The sequence below is a fragment of the Mugil cephalus genome, chromosome 11 (genome assembly GCF_022458985.1).
Source record: "Mugil cephalus isolate CIBA_MC_2020 chromosome 11, CIBA_Mcephalus_1.1, whole genome shotgun sequence".
NCBI classification, from domain to species: domain Eukaryota; kingdom Metazoa; phylum Chordata; class Actinopteri; order Mugiliformes; family Mugilidae; genus Mugil; species Mugil cephalus.
The window spans coordinates 22,029,499-22,045,847 of NC_061780.1; the positions used below are offsets into that span (position 1 = coordinate 22,029,499).

Genomic DNA, 16,349 nt, shown 5'->3' on the forward strand with positions numbered 1-16,349 from the left:
ATTGTATTGCCGCAAGGGCGATGGTCAATGTCAGTGGTTCTAATGTTGTGGCTGATCAGTGTATGTAAAGCTACATATCTGCATAGTTATTTACTCTATGACAGACCAAATGCATGCAAGTGTGCATGCAAAAAATCACTTGATTTCAACACTACTCGAGAGTTTGTGTACTTTCAGTCTCTTTCCTACTCCGCCCCTACTGCACTTAGCTAACTTAAAATACAAATTTAAGATCCAGATCCAAAGTGGAAATCAAATATTTTTCAGAGAGTTCTTCCCAGAAATGTGCAGCACTTGGGTGTTTTCCTTTCACTCTTTTGTCCAATTCATCACAAACCAGCTCCGTGGGGTTAAAGTCTAGACCCTGGGCCGTGGTCCATCTCATGTTTTCAAGCTTTCCATCTTGTTTTTATCCTGAGGTAGTTCTGGTTGAGCTTGGACTCAAGTTTTGGGTCATTATCTTGATGTAGGATGAAGCCCTGAACAGATATAGCAGAGGATACTGCGCGCTGCTCTAAAACTGTTGACCGGTAGAGTATAAATATGAAGCAAACTCATCCACTGCAGACACACAGTTGCACTTGGTTTGGAAGAATTCACAGAATCGGTGGAATCGGTACACAGAAACATATTTAATTCATAAGAGATTTACAATATTTTACATATAACACATACTGTATCACAAGGCACGTTAAAATGTCTTTGGCGTTCTCCTCAGTTTCCTGTTGCTATAGGCAGAAACGTACACTGTTTTTAAAAAATACTTCTTTTTAATCTCTGCATTCAAAGGTAAGCGCTGTAGTAGGATTACTTTCCCTTTATTGCTGATTTGTCTCCTATGTACACTTATCGTCTCTATGTACAGTACATTGTGCTTGTTTATCTGGCAAACAAGGTTAAGGCAGACACACACACACACACACACACAAGCACGCACGCACGCACGCACACACTCGCACCCACTTGCACCCACGCACACACACACAAACGTGATGGAGTCAACAGCAACATTAGTGTTCAGGCAACATCTCTGCTGATTTTTTTTTTCCTTTTGGCTCAAAAACGACCACAGAAAGGCACTTTGTGGCAAAAGCATGTTAAAGTACAAAAAAACAAAAAACACATAGAATGATAAAAACCTGTATCACATGGTAAAGTGCACATCCAATATCTTTGGCGTAATCTGTATTTCTCTTAGAGAGGCGTGTTTGCTTGGACACTCTCCACACTCAACACATCTTTAAAAGCTTCCAGTTAACTTTGGCTTTTTTTTTCTTTTTTTTTTTGGCTCTGTTTTCAGCTCATTATGGCATTTTAAGAAGCGGTGAAGACCAAAAGCATCACCCAGAGTTTATCCGTACTGGGCTACAACAAGGTAAGACATTTCGACTCACACTCAACCTGGCTCAAAGTCCTGCAAGAGCTCAGCTCCTGAACATCACTGTCGACAGTTCTGCCCTCAGCCCCGTCGGAGCAGAGGAAGTGCTCTTGTCGGGGATGAAACAAACAAAACGAAAAAAACATAAAACCTCTCACTGGCTCTCACTTCGTGTCGCTCACCGAGCAGTCCACAGCTATGATGTTCTGTATCTCGGAGATTTTCACCTCCTCCTCTGGGATCTCCACCTCTATCGGGAACTTCAGCTCCTCGGGGATCTTCTCCGCCGAGGAGCTGCGGCTGGACAGTTTGTCCATCTCTTCCTCTAACTCGGAGAGGCGTTCGGCCACGCAGTGGGCGGTGAGGCGGGCCTCGGGGTCGTGGTCCCAGCACTCCGTGATGGTGGCACAGATCACCGCCACGCCCTGCAGAGGGGGAAGAGAAGCCAGATTTGAGACTTGGACTTTGCAGTTTTTAGCATCCGGGAATCCTTGTAGATGTTCAATTTTTTTTTTTACTTTAATGCATCTCAAATATTGCAGGGATTGCAAATCCCAGATGTGTGCTGCAATATTAGCAGAAGAGAAGCTAACAGTGCAGCTTGATCCCATGAGGCCAAAATGGATCACTCTGTTTTATTTTCTTTATATGTCAGTTATATGTATGTACACAGCAGTTAGGTATATTTATGTCAGGTATGTTCATGGCTACGGCCAACCTACTATTGCACAAGTTTGAAATAAAAAAAAATAACTTCTCCATTGTTTGGGGGTCCTTGGTCTGATATAAATATTTATATATATACATGATATATATGAGAAATATATTTTAAAAAATGCTTAAAAAAAATACATATTTTCTATGTTGGTCCATGTACACGTCCATGGACTATTTCAGGAGACATTAAAACAAAATTTAAACATGTACTTTATGTGTAAAATAGCAACACAGATTTTTAGAAGCCATTGACATTGTCTCTGATCAAAAGGTTTTTCGACCCGACCTGACACAATGTGAGGCTGTATTTACTTCTGATTACTGACTAAACGTGCAAAGTCCTGCTGCTCAGTTAATGAACGGAGGAGATGACAGCGCAGGGGTTCAATATTAACTAACAACTACATCCTGAGAGCTAGCATGTGTTCGTTTACAGCTTGTGTGTGTGTGCAAGCTGCCAGGGTGAAGTGTCCATGTGCTTTTAATGTACTTTAAGTCCGTGCACTTTGAAGTTATTACAATGCAGCGACCTTACTGGTCCTAATTAACATACTGAATAAAACATGAGCTACAGTCTCGGTAATCAAACATTCACGACTGTGCCCTTGTAAGAACTGCGAAGTATTTTCTCACTGCTCAGTGTGTTGCTTTGGAGGTTGGCTAGTCTCTGATGTTTCTTTTTTTGTTAATGCACTGTTAACTGCCAACTTTGATTGGCGGTGTATTTTAACTACCTCTCCATGATTGCACAATTTAGCAAACTGCAGCATTCAATAATATTTTTATAATAGGCTCTAAGTTATTCACTCTAAGATGATCAGTGTCTGTGTCTTCTCTGTGTAGCAGTGCCGGGTGTCTGACCTGATGCCTGAGCCAGCTGTCTGGTATCTCGGGTCTCCCTCTGTCTCTCAGCACGTTGTCCTTCATGCTCTCCACACAGGGGTGCTCTCGCACTTTAGATCCATACGCCAGCTCGTAGTCCTTCACCTCTGCAAGAGACAAACGCGCAGATCAGACGTGGACTGCTGATCCTCATCTGAGCCACAAGTGAAGGAACATCTAACCCCATCCTTGCTTTCGTGGTGGCTGTGGTCGTCTGCGCAACACTCCCAAGTTAGTTTTTAATGTCAAAACATGTACATGAACACAAACGAACCCACAAAATCTCAATGAAAACGTACAGGTTGGAAAAAAAAAAAAAAACATCACGACAACAGATGGCAGCAGGTTGCCTGTTGAGCCACTGCGACTAGAAAGTGTGAAAGCATCCTGGTATGAGATCATTCCACCCAAAAACCACTGAGGTGTTATTTCCTCCCGAGCTGTCAGTTTCGTACACTGGCACCAATACTGCTGACAGTTGGAAATAAAATGTCTTTTATGAGGTCTCCATGGGAGGGAAAACGCCCGTGCTGGCACCTGAGCGACGATCGCTCTTAAAAACAACAAATCAGCTTCCGCTACCAAGAAATTAGTCTCAACCTCAGACCGTAGGACATCAGAATCACTTTCTGGTATGTTTTTCTGTTTCATGTTGAAAGACTAGCTGTGGGGGGAAAAGGCATCACGATGAAACCATGAAAAATGAAAAACAAAGTTCTGGGATTGGGTCCAGACCTCATGAAACCGAACTCACAACAGCTGCAGTCTGTCTCCAGCCCCCAGAGAAGGTTCTCAAGATTTTGCAGTTGCTGTGAAACGAGACACTCGTCACTGAAAAGTCATCTTTGTTTATCCACCCGGGCCAGAGGATGATGTGCAAATACCTTAAGCATCGGGACCTAGACCTTTTTGCATCCTCTTGGTTCTGAGGGACTGAGATCTGTCAAGTGGCCCAAAACTATTCCAAGTGTAATCAGTTAAGGAAGTCTTGTTTTTTGGGGGGGTCACTAAGTCCAAAACCAGCTTTCAAAAGTAACAGAGCAGGTTAAGACACCTACTAAAATACAAAAATGGTATTTAAAATCACTCATGGCTAGAAAGAACGAGCAGCATTAAAATGGTAAAATGCAAACTTAATGCATTACTACATCTACTGTATGTATCCACCATCCTCAATATTTAAGCCCTCCTTTAGGGAGATGCTATCTTCAAAATTAGTCAGCTGTGACAACTGGAAATCCTGCAGGAGACTCTACTTTCAAACAACTCTTAGAGAAAATTCCCGAACAAGTAAAACCATGACAAACCCTCCAAGCAACAGGTGTGATTTTACTCAGCGAGACAGATATGAGAAGCTCGTATTTTCCTTTATTTTCTACGTGTATAATTCCTTAACCACTGAACGTGCTCGTGTGTTATGATTAAAGCTTCCTGGACTCCTGCTGGAATTTTTTTCGCTGCATGTATCTGCCTCCGATCCGCTACAGCAGAGCGGTGGTATGATGAAATCTAAGAAAAGCTGTGTCGTTTCCTATAAGTCAGGCTGCCGTACACTCAAATGCAGGAAGTGGGGAAGTTGGATCAGAACCGCCAGACAGGAAGTTGGAGGCCTGGGATTGGGACTATGCAAAGAAAAGCTGACTCTACAGGCCCACACTTCCTGTTTTGACATGTGGAACTTCCCCCGTTTTTGGTATTTTAAAACAGGACCCAGCCCGGCCCGACCTATTCCCCTGGAGGTTATTTATGCCAGGGCTGGTATTGTCCTCAGCGCTCTGCTGTTTAGATCTCCTGCTGTGGAGCTGGTATAAATACCACACATTTTCCTGGAATGGATACAGCTGAAACACGGAACAGCAGAGACGGAGCCGACCTAAAATGAGAAAGTTGGAAGCAGAAATAAAAAGAGGTGGAGTGCTTTCTAAACCTGAAGACATCTACAAGTGGAAAAGGTCTAATTTCATGGTCCATGACTGGCTTATATACACTTGTCCACATGTTTCTAAGAATGAGACATCATGGCTGTCAACAGTCTACATAAGGTGTATGTACATTTGAAAGCTATGACAAGAATTCCATCCGTGGTTTGAGGACGGATTTCACAGGAGACTACAAGCAGAGTCTCGCTTTCCCTGAGCTATCAGGGGAAATCTAGGATTGGGAAAATTGGGAAAGCACTTTACAACAGTTTCCTTTTCAGATTATCTGTCTGGACCCTCCTTTTACCACGAGTTTAGCAGAAACCCTGTGATCTGCTGCATTCAGACAATCACAGCTCCTTGTTTACCCTGAAGACCTCCGACTCGCATACTGATGCAAATTCACAAAATAAATGTGCAAACCTGTGCAACCCACACGGCCTAACAAAGCGTCTGTCCTTTTTTAGAGAAACGTGGGCTGGATTTTTGTGGCGGCTCTGTGGTTAGCACATTAGGGGGAGGTGAAAGTTCAGTGTCAGCACTGCCAATACTGCTAAAGAATAAATGGCGGAAAAGGTGGAGGATAGTTTTGCTACAAACCAGTGAACCCGTGTTATAAAAAGAGTTATTATATTTACACATGAGTGTCCAGCAAACAGCATGTGTTTTTTAATTTGTTTGGTTTCTTAGAATGCATGTATGAATGCATGGCATTTTAAGCTCTTCCTTCCTCTTCTTAAGGGCTGCGACACCAAGCAGATGGTTTGGGAGGATCCTGGTGTTGATCTGTTGGTAAGCATGGATGGCCCTAGTATTTCCAGTCACTGTTTACATGCACGTGAAAAAAAACAACTAATTATTGCCCTAATCCTTAATAACTGGACAACTTAAGGGCATGTAAACACGTTTCTCCGACTAAAATCAGTTAAGACTAAGACACGCAAATAATGTGATCGAGTGGAAATCGATTTTCCCCGGCATGTATACGCCTTAATCGGACTTAAACTGGATAACGCGTGTGTGCATGCTCCACAATTGCCGCGTTGGTAAATGACCCGGAACAAAAATATACGAGAAAGCTGGTCGCAGTAAAAGAAGGTAAACAGAGCCGGTAGAAGAACCACCTGAGGGATAGCGCCATCTTATCTGAAACTTAAGAATCCTGCACGTTACATACGAGATAAAAAGCTGCACTATTACCCAGGTTGCTGTTTGAAACAACTTTTCAAACAGACGCAAAAGGTCACCTGAAAGGGGGTCGTATTAACCTGCTGAAAAGACACATATCGCCACCTAGTGTGGAGGAGGAGGACATGTCCCTGTCAGTTATTAGATTTTCTCCATTGCATGTAAACTGGGACAAGAACATTCAACTTTTGAGCGTAGCACCATTAAGCTGTGCGGGTAAACTCAATGACTGTGTCACACACTGCTGGCACCAGTTGGACCCCTGTCAATGGCTCCTCCGGTCAACCCACGGGACCCAGAAGAACCCCACTAACAACAATCTGTTGCACCACAGGACGCCCTCCGTCCATTCTCTGATGAGTCTGTTTGAAGACCTACACAATATTAGGAAGGTGGTTATAATGTTAAGCTTGATCAGCGTGTGCATAAGCAGCCTGCCCAGCAGGGCATGACCATCAGCCTCTCAGCAGCTGTTGCCAGTGACCGTCACACTTCATGCACCACAAGGCTTTTGCTTGGCGCGGGGCAAACTCTTTGCCCCACTCCATTTACCCTGCATAACCCCTCAGCTCAAACAGAACACGCAGGCCTTGCCTCACCCTGCAGGCTAATTCAGGATATGTAAATAAAATGCTCAGAGACAAACGGAGAATGTACTATAACGGACCACAACAACAACTCCGGAGCAGGGTAGTATTTCAGATCCACCATTCTGGACCCTGTTGTTGCGGTGGGAACAGAAGAAAGACAAACACACAAATAGGCTATATACACACAATCTCAGACTGAGACATAAAAACAGGGGCGGATGAGGGTGTCTGTCTCGTACCTCTATCGCTCTTCCTCCGTCTCTAAGTGCCTCTGTCTCTGAAATAAACACGCACACACATGTTGGAATGTGGCTGTCTTATTCTAAATGTCTCAGACTGTCTAGAAAGGGCCAACGAGGCAGAGGGAATGAGTTGTGCGAGCTGCACTCTCATGAGAGCAGGTCGAAAAAAAAAAAAAACACAGTCAAAGTTGTAGCGTGCGAGTCTTTCTACTCTTGTGAGATCCACATTGAGATTTCAAACCCAAGACCGAGTAGGTTTTTGGAAAGCGAGGACACTTGGCTTCGTGAGCATATTAACTGTGAGATGATTCCTTTGTAGCACAACTGCATTGTAAAAGAAGTTCAGCCGAAACTAATTTGGTGTTGGCCTCTGTCAAAGTTTTCCCTTGTCAACAGATTCTGTTTGTGATTTATTTCCATGGACAGCATCTTCGAGCAGCAGCTGGGGTGTCTGGTTTTGGGGACGCCAGAATTGCCTTCCATCAGACCGTGACCTTCAGCATTTTTATCCAAGCTGCTCGCAGGATCCTACGAGATCCCTCACGTCTTCTACACTCCCATCAGGTCACAGACTGCCTTCGTCCAGCAGTCCAGCTCCTGAGCTCTGAGCCCTGTCTGCTCCAGCGTTATACTGATCCTCCATCCCTCATCACATGGTTTACCTCTATGTAACCAGTGATGCTTCAGAATACTTGGTAACATCTTACTCTAATCTGACCACTTTTTTCCAGTAATGAGAAATAATTTTTCAGACAACTCATGTCAACAACAACAAACAAACAGCAGCAAATGCCGCCACTATTTTGAGTTTGCGGAGTAGTGATTAGAGGCACAGCTTGGAGGCCGACGGGTCACAGATCTAACTCCCCAATTTGCTCCGGGGCACAGGATCAAAAAAAAACTTTGGTGGAAAACCAGTGAGTTGGGGAGAGCTGAAGAAGTTGGTCAGGCAGTGTGTTTTCCTGGGAAGTTAGGGGTGGGTTCATACCGATTACTGGTGTTTCTTTCGTTATGATATGAAATTGGATGAATTACAGAAATGGCAGTTTAAGTATGGATAATTCTTTTTCCATTTCATCTTGATAACATTTAATTCTATTTTTTTAATCTCTGCTGGAAATTTCCACCTCAGCAGTCTGAGGTGCCATGCAAACTTATTTTACCTCTAGTGTGGGTTTATTCTACAATATTTACTCATCACAGTAAAATAGTCCTTACTTAATCTACTGCATCAATCTTTATCTTAAACAATAGGAAAATGTTTTAAATATATTCACATAAATACCGTGATACCGGCAGAATTTTGATATATATCTTTGGTCACACCGCCCAGTCCTAGAGGAAATGTTGCCTTTATTTATTTTATTTTATTTTATGTTAAATAAAAACATGCATTTTATTTATTTTAACTTTTAACTCTGCATCCTCATATGGGGATATGAAGTTTTAGGTTTTATTGCAGCTTCATTTAAACCCTGTTAAAGATGATGCTTAGTTTTTATACGTCTTACTGATCCAAAATACCTTGGAGAAATTAAAACTGCTGACCAAATAAAAGCTCGGGTATCAGGAGGTTAATCTAACCTCGATACTTTCAAAATCAAGTGATCAGTAAAGCAACAAAGCGGAGGCGGAGGACACTACCTCCTGTATTGCAGTTTGCACATGTTGTGTTTTTACTTCCTTTGTGTTCCATGTCCACATCCTTTTAATTGCCCATCAGGGACAAATAAAGAGCTTTGAATTTGCAGTTGCTGTCAAGTGCGGAACGGTTGAGATGTCCAAGGGTGGAGGGGGACCTGTGAATATGTGTTACCTTCTCTCTATTAGTAAGAGTGTCGCTGAAGATTCTCAGAATATGGTCGGATAGGATTTTTTACGTTATTTTCTGCAAGGGAACGCACCTGTCCATCTCCAGGGTCCATCTTTCATTTGGAACAGATAAATCATATTTGAAACAAAGGAGAGAGTTGATTAAGGTACCTGTGAGAGGGTGAAACGCGATCCAGGAAGTCCAGTTCAAGTAGCAGAACAATGCATTTAAAAGCTCACCAACGGTAAAGTTTACACTTCTGACTATTACTTCAACTTCAACTGCCACTGACAAGCACGAGGCAAACTTGCAGCATCCAGACAGATGCTTGTGTGAGCTCCGAGTGAAAGAATGAAAGGCGTCCTCCTCTTGTTTTCAGCCTCGCGAACACAAACACACTTGCACACTCGCAGCCAGCTTAAACAGGTACAACATCCACTCCGGCTCTCTCTCCCCCTGATTTCCTGCCCAAAGAAGGGCAACAGCAGAGTTCAGATTGTCTCCCTCACACATCAGACATTCCTCAGATTCCTGCAGCAGACCTGGAGCTGAAATCAAGGTTCAGCCTGACAGAAAAGACCATCAGCCTCCCCGCTGACATATAAACCCTCAGCCACTGCACAACAGGAAACAGTAGACCTGAATCTACTGTCTGCGCTATCTAGGTCACACATGCACACAGAGGGGGCAGCGCGCACACAATGCATCTACTGTAGCAGGTAAAAACGACTTAACATTAACCCCAAGTTATTTAATTTAAAAAAAATTCTAAGTAGTTTCGCATTTTCCACTTTAAAGAATAAAAGGACCCGTGTGAAAACCACTGTCTTTATAACTCCCTAAACCTTTTCAGCAAATTAAAATCTAAAATTTCCGAACACAGGGATCTCGAATGTTTTTAATTTTAAAAGTCACCACTGTCATGATAAGGAGTCATAACGTCCAGTTTGGTTTTCCTTCTGCTTCATGTTTCATGAATGTTTCTCTTCTTCCTGTTTCCAGACGTCTTGACAAGCATGCCCCACTTTTTATAGCAATACACTGATCAAGCATAACATTATGACCACCTTCCTAATATTATGTTGGTCTTCCATGTGCCTCCAAAACTGAAAAAAATTGTTGTTAGTGGGGACCTTTGGGTCCTATGGGTTGAGGGGAGGAGCCTCTGTCAGGTTGGGATCTAGAGAATTTGGAGGCCAGGTCAAAACATTTTGTAGTTTTGAGTTAGAGTTGTTCCTAAACCGTTTATGTGTGTGTCTGTGTCAGGTTGCATGCTATGGCAAAGTGTCATTGCTATGTGGTGCGGGGGTCTGGTCTGGTCTGGTCTGGTCTGGTATGGTCTAGGTGGGCGGTAAATGTCAAAGTAACATCCACACAAATGAATGCCAGGTCCAAAAGTTTCCCAGCAGAATTGTCACAAGATGGTCAATGTCAGTGGTTCTAATGTTGTGGCTGATCAGTGTATGTGGAGCTACATATATAGATATAGTATAGTATAGTTATTTACTCTATGGCAGACCTAATGCATGCAAAATCACTTGATTCCAACACTATTCAGGAGTTCAGTTACTTTAAATACTCTCAACCTACTCCAGTCACACTACACTTAGCTAGCAAAAATACAAATTTAAGATCCAGACCTTTTTTTATAAATATATATATATGATCAAACAATGCACTGAATTAAAAACTTTGCCGTAGAAGCATCTGAAGTGAACACAGAGGCTTTTTTTATATACTAAGGAAATTCATATAAGAACTGAAGACCAATCAAGACCAAAAAACATCCTCCAACTTACTCAAAGTACAACCTAATCAGAGTCATGCTGATAAAGCGGAGCCAAATGCGACAAAACCCCCACTGTACACTATGACGTCGGTACTGTTGTGATAAGCCGACCCTCGCTGCTTGTGTTGTCGCTGTAGAGTCTACTTAAAGGCTGACCCATCACCTCAACAGATTTGTTTTGCACCGTGTGTGCACATTACCTCATCCACCCCACAGGCTAAAACAGGGCACTGCTGTGTTTGTACTAGTGTGTCTAGTGTGTGTGTGCGTGTGCACTGACCTCCAATAGCTTCACACCGCGACGTCATCTCCCACAGCACCAGGGCCATGGAGTAAATGTCCGTCTGCTTGAACGACTCGATGTTCTCCAGGTTCAGCCGGGCCTCCAGCACCTCGGGGGCCATGTAGCGCGCGGTGCCCACCTGCAGAGCGGAGGCAGCGCAGAGGGTTAACTCACGGGCCACGCACACAACTGCTAACACCCGCGCACTGAAAAAACACCGCCTCTTTGTGTCTGTGATTTATCGTCCTGTAGCAGCAGTTAAACATTGGGACAACTCACTGACAACAAACCTGACTCACACATCTGGCTTGATTCAATTAGTGGACGAGATACGGGAAAGAGATACAAGACATGTTCACTACTACTACTACTCATTTATTTGGTTTATGTGCCAAAAAACACTACACTCACCGTGACCCCTAGAGGGTACGCGAAGGCACTGCAGGGGGGGTCGCGAAATCTTTGATTGATCAGACATTTTTATAGATATTTTTTTCCATTTTCCACAAATTCAAATACACATTAACACAAATTCAACATATTTTAGTGAAGAGATAAATGGAGTCATATATTATATATTTGAACCCGTGTATTGTTTTAATAATTTAATACTGAATGCTAAATGATAATAATAATGTATATTTATAAACAGCACTAGGCCACGTTTAATATAGGACACATATAGTAGGTAGGGGCTCCCTACTTAATCTCCCCATCAGTTTGGGGGGCCGTGGCCTGAAAAACGTTGAAGACCTCTGCCCTACACTATGTCCATGTTGTGGCTTTATGGCTGTGTTTCTCCATCTCTTTCCGAGATAGAACAAGTTTTTCAAATAAACTAGTGAGTCAGGATGAGCGAGTCCTTATTCAAGACGAATTAATTCTATATGAGGACCAAATAAAAACAAAAAAAAAAACAGGGGAAGTGAAAAATATAAATACTATTTTTATCTATAGATATCATATGACATCTATACATAACACACATGACCAAATTCCTCAAGCCTGAAAGCCAGACAAACTCCCTACCCTCCCCCATTATCAATTTCAGTTTGTCCAAGTAAAGTCTCAAGTTCATATTCTCTGACTATGACTCCTTTTTGAACCTTTAACCTCTGTTTAAAACCATCTGACTCTTCTTTCTGCCACTGGTAACGTACGAGCAGGAAGCAGCAGATGGAAAACTTTCTCGTGAGTAACGTTTTATCGTGTGTTCAATCTGTATTTTATCATCAGGAAAACCCATGCCAGTAAGCGCTACTCATAATTATCGATGCTGTTGACTTGTGGCATTTTAATTTGATCTGAGTCCTATTACTGTGCATGGTAAAAGCAACACGCAGCGACAGCATTGCGTAAGATTAAATCTTTCAAAGGTCCTCTGTGGTTTAACACAGAGTCAGACAAGCTTATTGGCTATGAAAGAATAATGCTGACTACTGATTGGTGGGAGACATTTTTCATGCATAGCAAAAAGTCACTGGATCGCATGAACACACATGCACACAAATAACTGGGAATTTCCAGAGTCCAAATGTGAGTGGAACGCACAATGACAGTATTTGGTCTTGTAATTGTCTCGAATGATGAAATGGGAAGAAAAGACGCGATTACACAGCCTGGTGTGCACGGTCAAGAAGATGAAACAGCGATGAGTCATACGCTTTATCTTTACACGTGGAACACAGACTGAGAAGGACTGGGACTCTGTTGTGAGTGGCACTGAAGAGATTGCATGTCACAACAAAGCCTCTTCCTCTATCCCTTGATTACCTGTCTGTCTGTAAGATATCTATCTTCCGCCAGCAAACAAAGTAGTATCCCATTTAAAACACACTCTCATGAGAGGGAAGGAAAACAAACACGGAAAACTCATTCCTCATAAACCGAAGCCGTTACCGTAACTGCAGATAATAAGCTTTATCTTTAAGCCTACAGCTTCATCAGAGTCAACAAATAACACACAGTACTCAGTTGTTGGCCAAGTTTGCACAGAAGGTCTGTAGCCACACTGTAGCCAGGGTCTATTTTTGTTGATGAAACTGATCTACTTTCCGTGAGAAGGATGAAATGAATAATACATTTCACATAACACTTATTAGGGAAACCAGACTGCTATCTGACCTGGCCACTGTTGCCGAGCTCATCCACTGAGAGGCTGCTGTCCAGACAGAGTCCCAGGCCGAAGTCACACACGCAGCACGTCAGGTCATTCTTCACCAGGATGTTGGAGCTCTTCAGGTCTCGGTGGACGATCGGTACCTTCAGACGCAACAGAGGGCGTTTTGAGTTTGGGTCAAGGTGAGTTAATATTAAAGCAGGACACAGAATGTAGGCAGCGCAGTGGTACAAACTTCAGTGTAAGTGGATAGTGATGAGTGATGTAACTTAATGACATAACATGGGTCGTGGTGTGGTCACTAAAACTAAAATGAATCACAAGTCCCTTTCTTTAGAATACCTATTTCACTATTGACACTTTTACTAAGATTTAATCCCTTGTTTCCCACTGTCACAGTCCTACTTAGGAAATTTAAGAGGCAGGTGTATTTACGATAAGTAACAAAGGTAAGAACTGTGAACAAAAGATGTGTGATTAACTTGAACCAGCAGTGAAGCATAACATTATGGCCACCTTCCTAATATTGTACTTGTCTCCCTTGTGCCTCCCACACATGTTGTGACTCATCAGAGGACGGACCTGGGCCCTCTGAGGGCGTCCTGTCGTGTCAAGATTCAAGATTCAAGATTCAAGATCACTTTATTGATCCCCGCATGGAAATTGTTTTGTCCAAGTGTCTCAAGATAACAGAGAACATAAATGTGACCGTGCATAGACATAAGAGTACGAGTCAAGGAGAAAAAATAGAATAAGATAAAAATAAAAAATCTTAAAAATAGGGTAAGAATGAGGTAGTAAACTACAGTCCAAAATTCTACAGACACAGACATGAGATATATATACATTTTAAAGTGTTTCAGTCTGGATCCAAAGTGTCTCAGTGTTTGTTTTGGCCGGCAACACAATTTTGTTGGTCGGGGGCCTTTGGGCCGGGTCCTATGGGTTGAGGGGAGGGGCCTCTGTGGACCATCCCAAAGATACTTGATCAGTTTGGGATCTAGTGGATTTGGAGGCCAGGTCAACACCTTGTGCTGGCTTTCATGTTTGTTTTTTCTTCATATCAGTGTCAGGGTGCATCCTGCTGTGTGGTGGCTGCTGAACATCAAGGAGTGTCATTGTCATGGGGTTGGGGTCCCTGGTCTGGTCTAGGTGGACAATTCCTCTTTAAGCAACATTTACACGAACACCATATCCACAAGTTTTCCAGGAGAACATTGAATTGTCACAAGATGGTCGGTGTTTACTTCTCCTGTCAGTGGTTAAAATGTTGTGGCTGACTGGTGTATATTAAACTATATGATGTGACTGTTCTATTGTCTACTGTCAGATGGATATAACTACAGTGCTGTACCTTAAAGCGTCCACAGGGAAGGCGGTCGCTGTGGAGGTGGGCCACACCTCGGGCCAGAGAGCTGCTCAGTACGTGCAGCTCCTCCCAGCTGAGCACATGACGCGCCAGGTGCTCCTAGAGGGAGGAAGCATGGTAGGATTGGAAGAATAAACACAATTTATAAAACGAATCAACACTGCTACACTCATAATATGCAGCTGAACAGTGCTGCTCTCACCTGTAGATTTCCCCTTTGGTGGAAAGCAGTGATAAGCCAGTACTGTTTCTCCACTTTCCGCTCCTCGGCCGTCAGGAAATGGAGGATGTTCTCATGTCGGAGGTCTGTGTTGGAGAAGATGTCCTTTTCGTTCTTCCACGACGCATACTCCTCATAGGGGAAGATCTTCACGGCCACTGTTTCAAACTGATCCGACGTGGTCTGCTTCAGTTTAGCCTTGTACACCTGAGCAAAGCGGCCCTTCCCCACCTGAGACGTCAAAAGTTCAGATATTAGTTAGAGTTTGCGTCGGCAGCAGAACAGCTGCACAGAATAACTCTGAAATACTCAGTGGCTTCGTGTTTACCAGCTGGTCCAGCTCTATATTCAGCGGCTCCGTGTTGTGGTTGAGGTTGTTGGCGTGGGTCGAACTGCTGTCTGACCTATCGTCATCCATCATGATGGCGCAGGCGTCGCTGCAGTCCAGCCTGCTGGCTATCGGCTTGCGCTTCTTAATGCTGTTCTCCCACATTTGGTTGAGCTGGCGTTGGTGGTAAACTCTATACCAGTAGAATATTCCAACAACCATTAGCCCCATCACCAGCATAGGCAGCAGGCTCACCAGGATCACTGACAACAAAGGGTCTTCTGGAACTGGTACACCATCTACAACTGGAATAACAAGTTGGAGAGCATGAAGTATGGCTGCTAGAGCATTTCAAAGGAAGACACCTGATGAAGTGGATACGCTATAAACACATGTACTGTAGTGGAGGGAAGAGAAGAGTATTTAGCTACTAGACGCAAGATATAAAAATTCCCCATCTAAAAGCTGAAGTGCTTGTGGGTTGTTGATGACATTAAGAATCACTTTGAACCGAATCATAAAAGCCAGCTATGAAGAGGCTTATAATGTTGCATGTGCTGATTGTGGTTGAATGACTCTTAGAGTGAGTCAAAATAGTTTGTTGTTACGCCTACGGGACTGTGCCGTCTTTGACTTGCCTAACTGAAGCTAAGGTGGGCGGATGTAGATGTGCTTGTAACCGCTGACGCGGCTACAAAACCCTGCTGAAGAACTGGAGTAGCAGCCATTTTGGGACTATTGAAAGACTGTTAATGCACAGTCAGCATCGCAACAGGCTTTTTGATGACAAAAAAAAAAAAAAACTCTCCGCTGTTACGTCGGTTAGTGTTTACCAGAGAAGACGAAATTTGGCTGAAATCTAAATACGGTTTCAGTTCTTATTTCGGTTCTTTATTTTTGTGTGTGACTTGCATTTCTCCCTTGATATGCATGTTTGATCAGGTGCCTCCTAAATATTATTGTCAACACATCCCTGATTTTAAGAAGAAATCAGCAGCCAAATGAAAATCAGCATGAAGAGAAGGTAGTGGCACTTTTTGACAACTAATTTTTAATTAGTGTCTATCACTAATTTGCACGTAAAAACCAGCACACTGTTGCCTTCCACCCCCGGGCAGTAACACAAACCAGGCTACCACAGGGTAATCACCCTTTAAGCCTGTGATATGAAAACATCATGCTTGTCCCGGCTCCATACTGCTCTGTAAATCTTGCACATTCCCTCGTAACAATGAGCATAAAATTTATTTATAGGTTCCGTATCTTTTGGTTTGTGATCTCAATCAGTAGGCAGCTGACTCTATTTCAAAGCCGATGGACCTACAGTGGACGCCGCCAAAAGTGAGTGAGCTGCCTCCACATCTAAGTGAGCTATACCATTAACTCCATCCCCTCAATTTGACTGCCAGTCCGGCCCGAATGGCAGCCAACCCTCAGAACTGCAGCGGCGGGGAGAGAACAGTCGAAGGCCTGTCTGCCTAGACTTGGCCCGTCCCGGCCTGGTCTGCTCTG

At 43.3% G+C, this 16,349-nt stretch overlaps 1 protein-coding gene across 2 annotated transcripts in view; it reads right to left on the reverse strand.

Annotated features, from left to right (window-relative positions):
- Positions 1–612: 612 nt before the first annotated feature.
- LOC125016388 (TGF-beta receptor type-2-like) overlaps positions 613–16,349 on the reverse strand; it is a 40,065-nt gene continuing 24,328 nt past the window's right edge. For both annotated transcript variants that reach the window (XM_047598867.1, XM_047598866.1), the window contains 7 exons: positions 14,838–15,142; positions 14,492–14,740; positions 14,275–14,388; positions 12,926–13,063; positions 10,799–10,940; positions 2,957–3,084; positions 613–1,803 (listed from right to left, as the gene is read on the reverse strand). In XM_047598867.1, the coding sequence (XP_047454823.1) occupies positions 1,543–1,803; positions 2,957–3,084; positions 10,799–10,940; positions 12,926–13,063; positions 14,275–14,388; positions 14,492–14,740; positions 14,838–15,142 (1,337 nt within the window). In that variant the 3' untranslated portion in view covers positions 613–1,542. The remainder of the gene's footprint in view (positions 1,804–2,956; positions 3,085–10,798; positions 10,941–12,925; positions 13,064–14,274; positions 14,389–14,491; positions 14,741–14,837; positions 15,143–16,349) is intronic.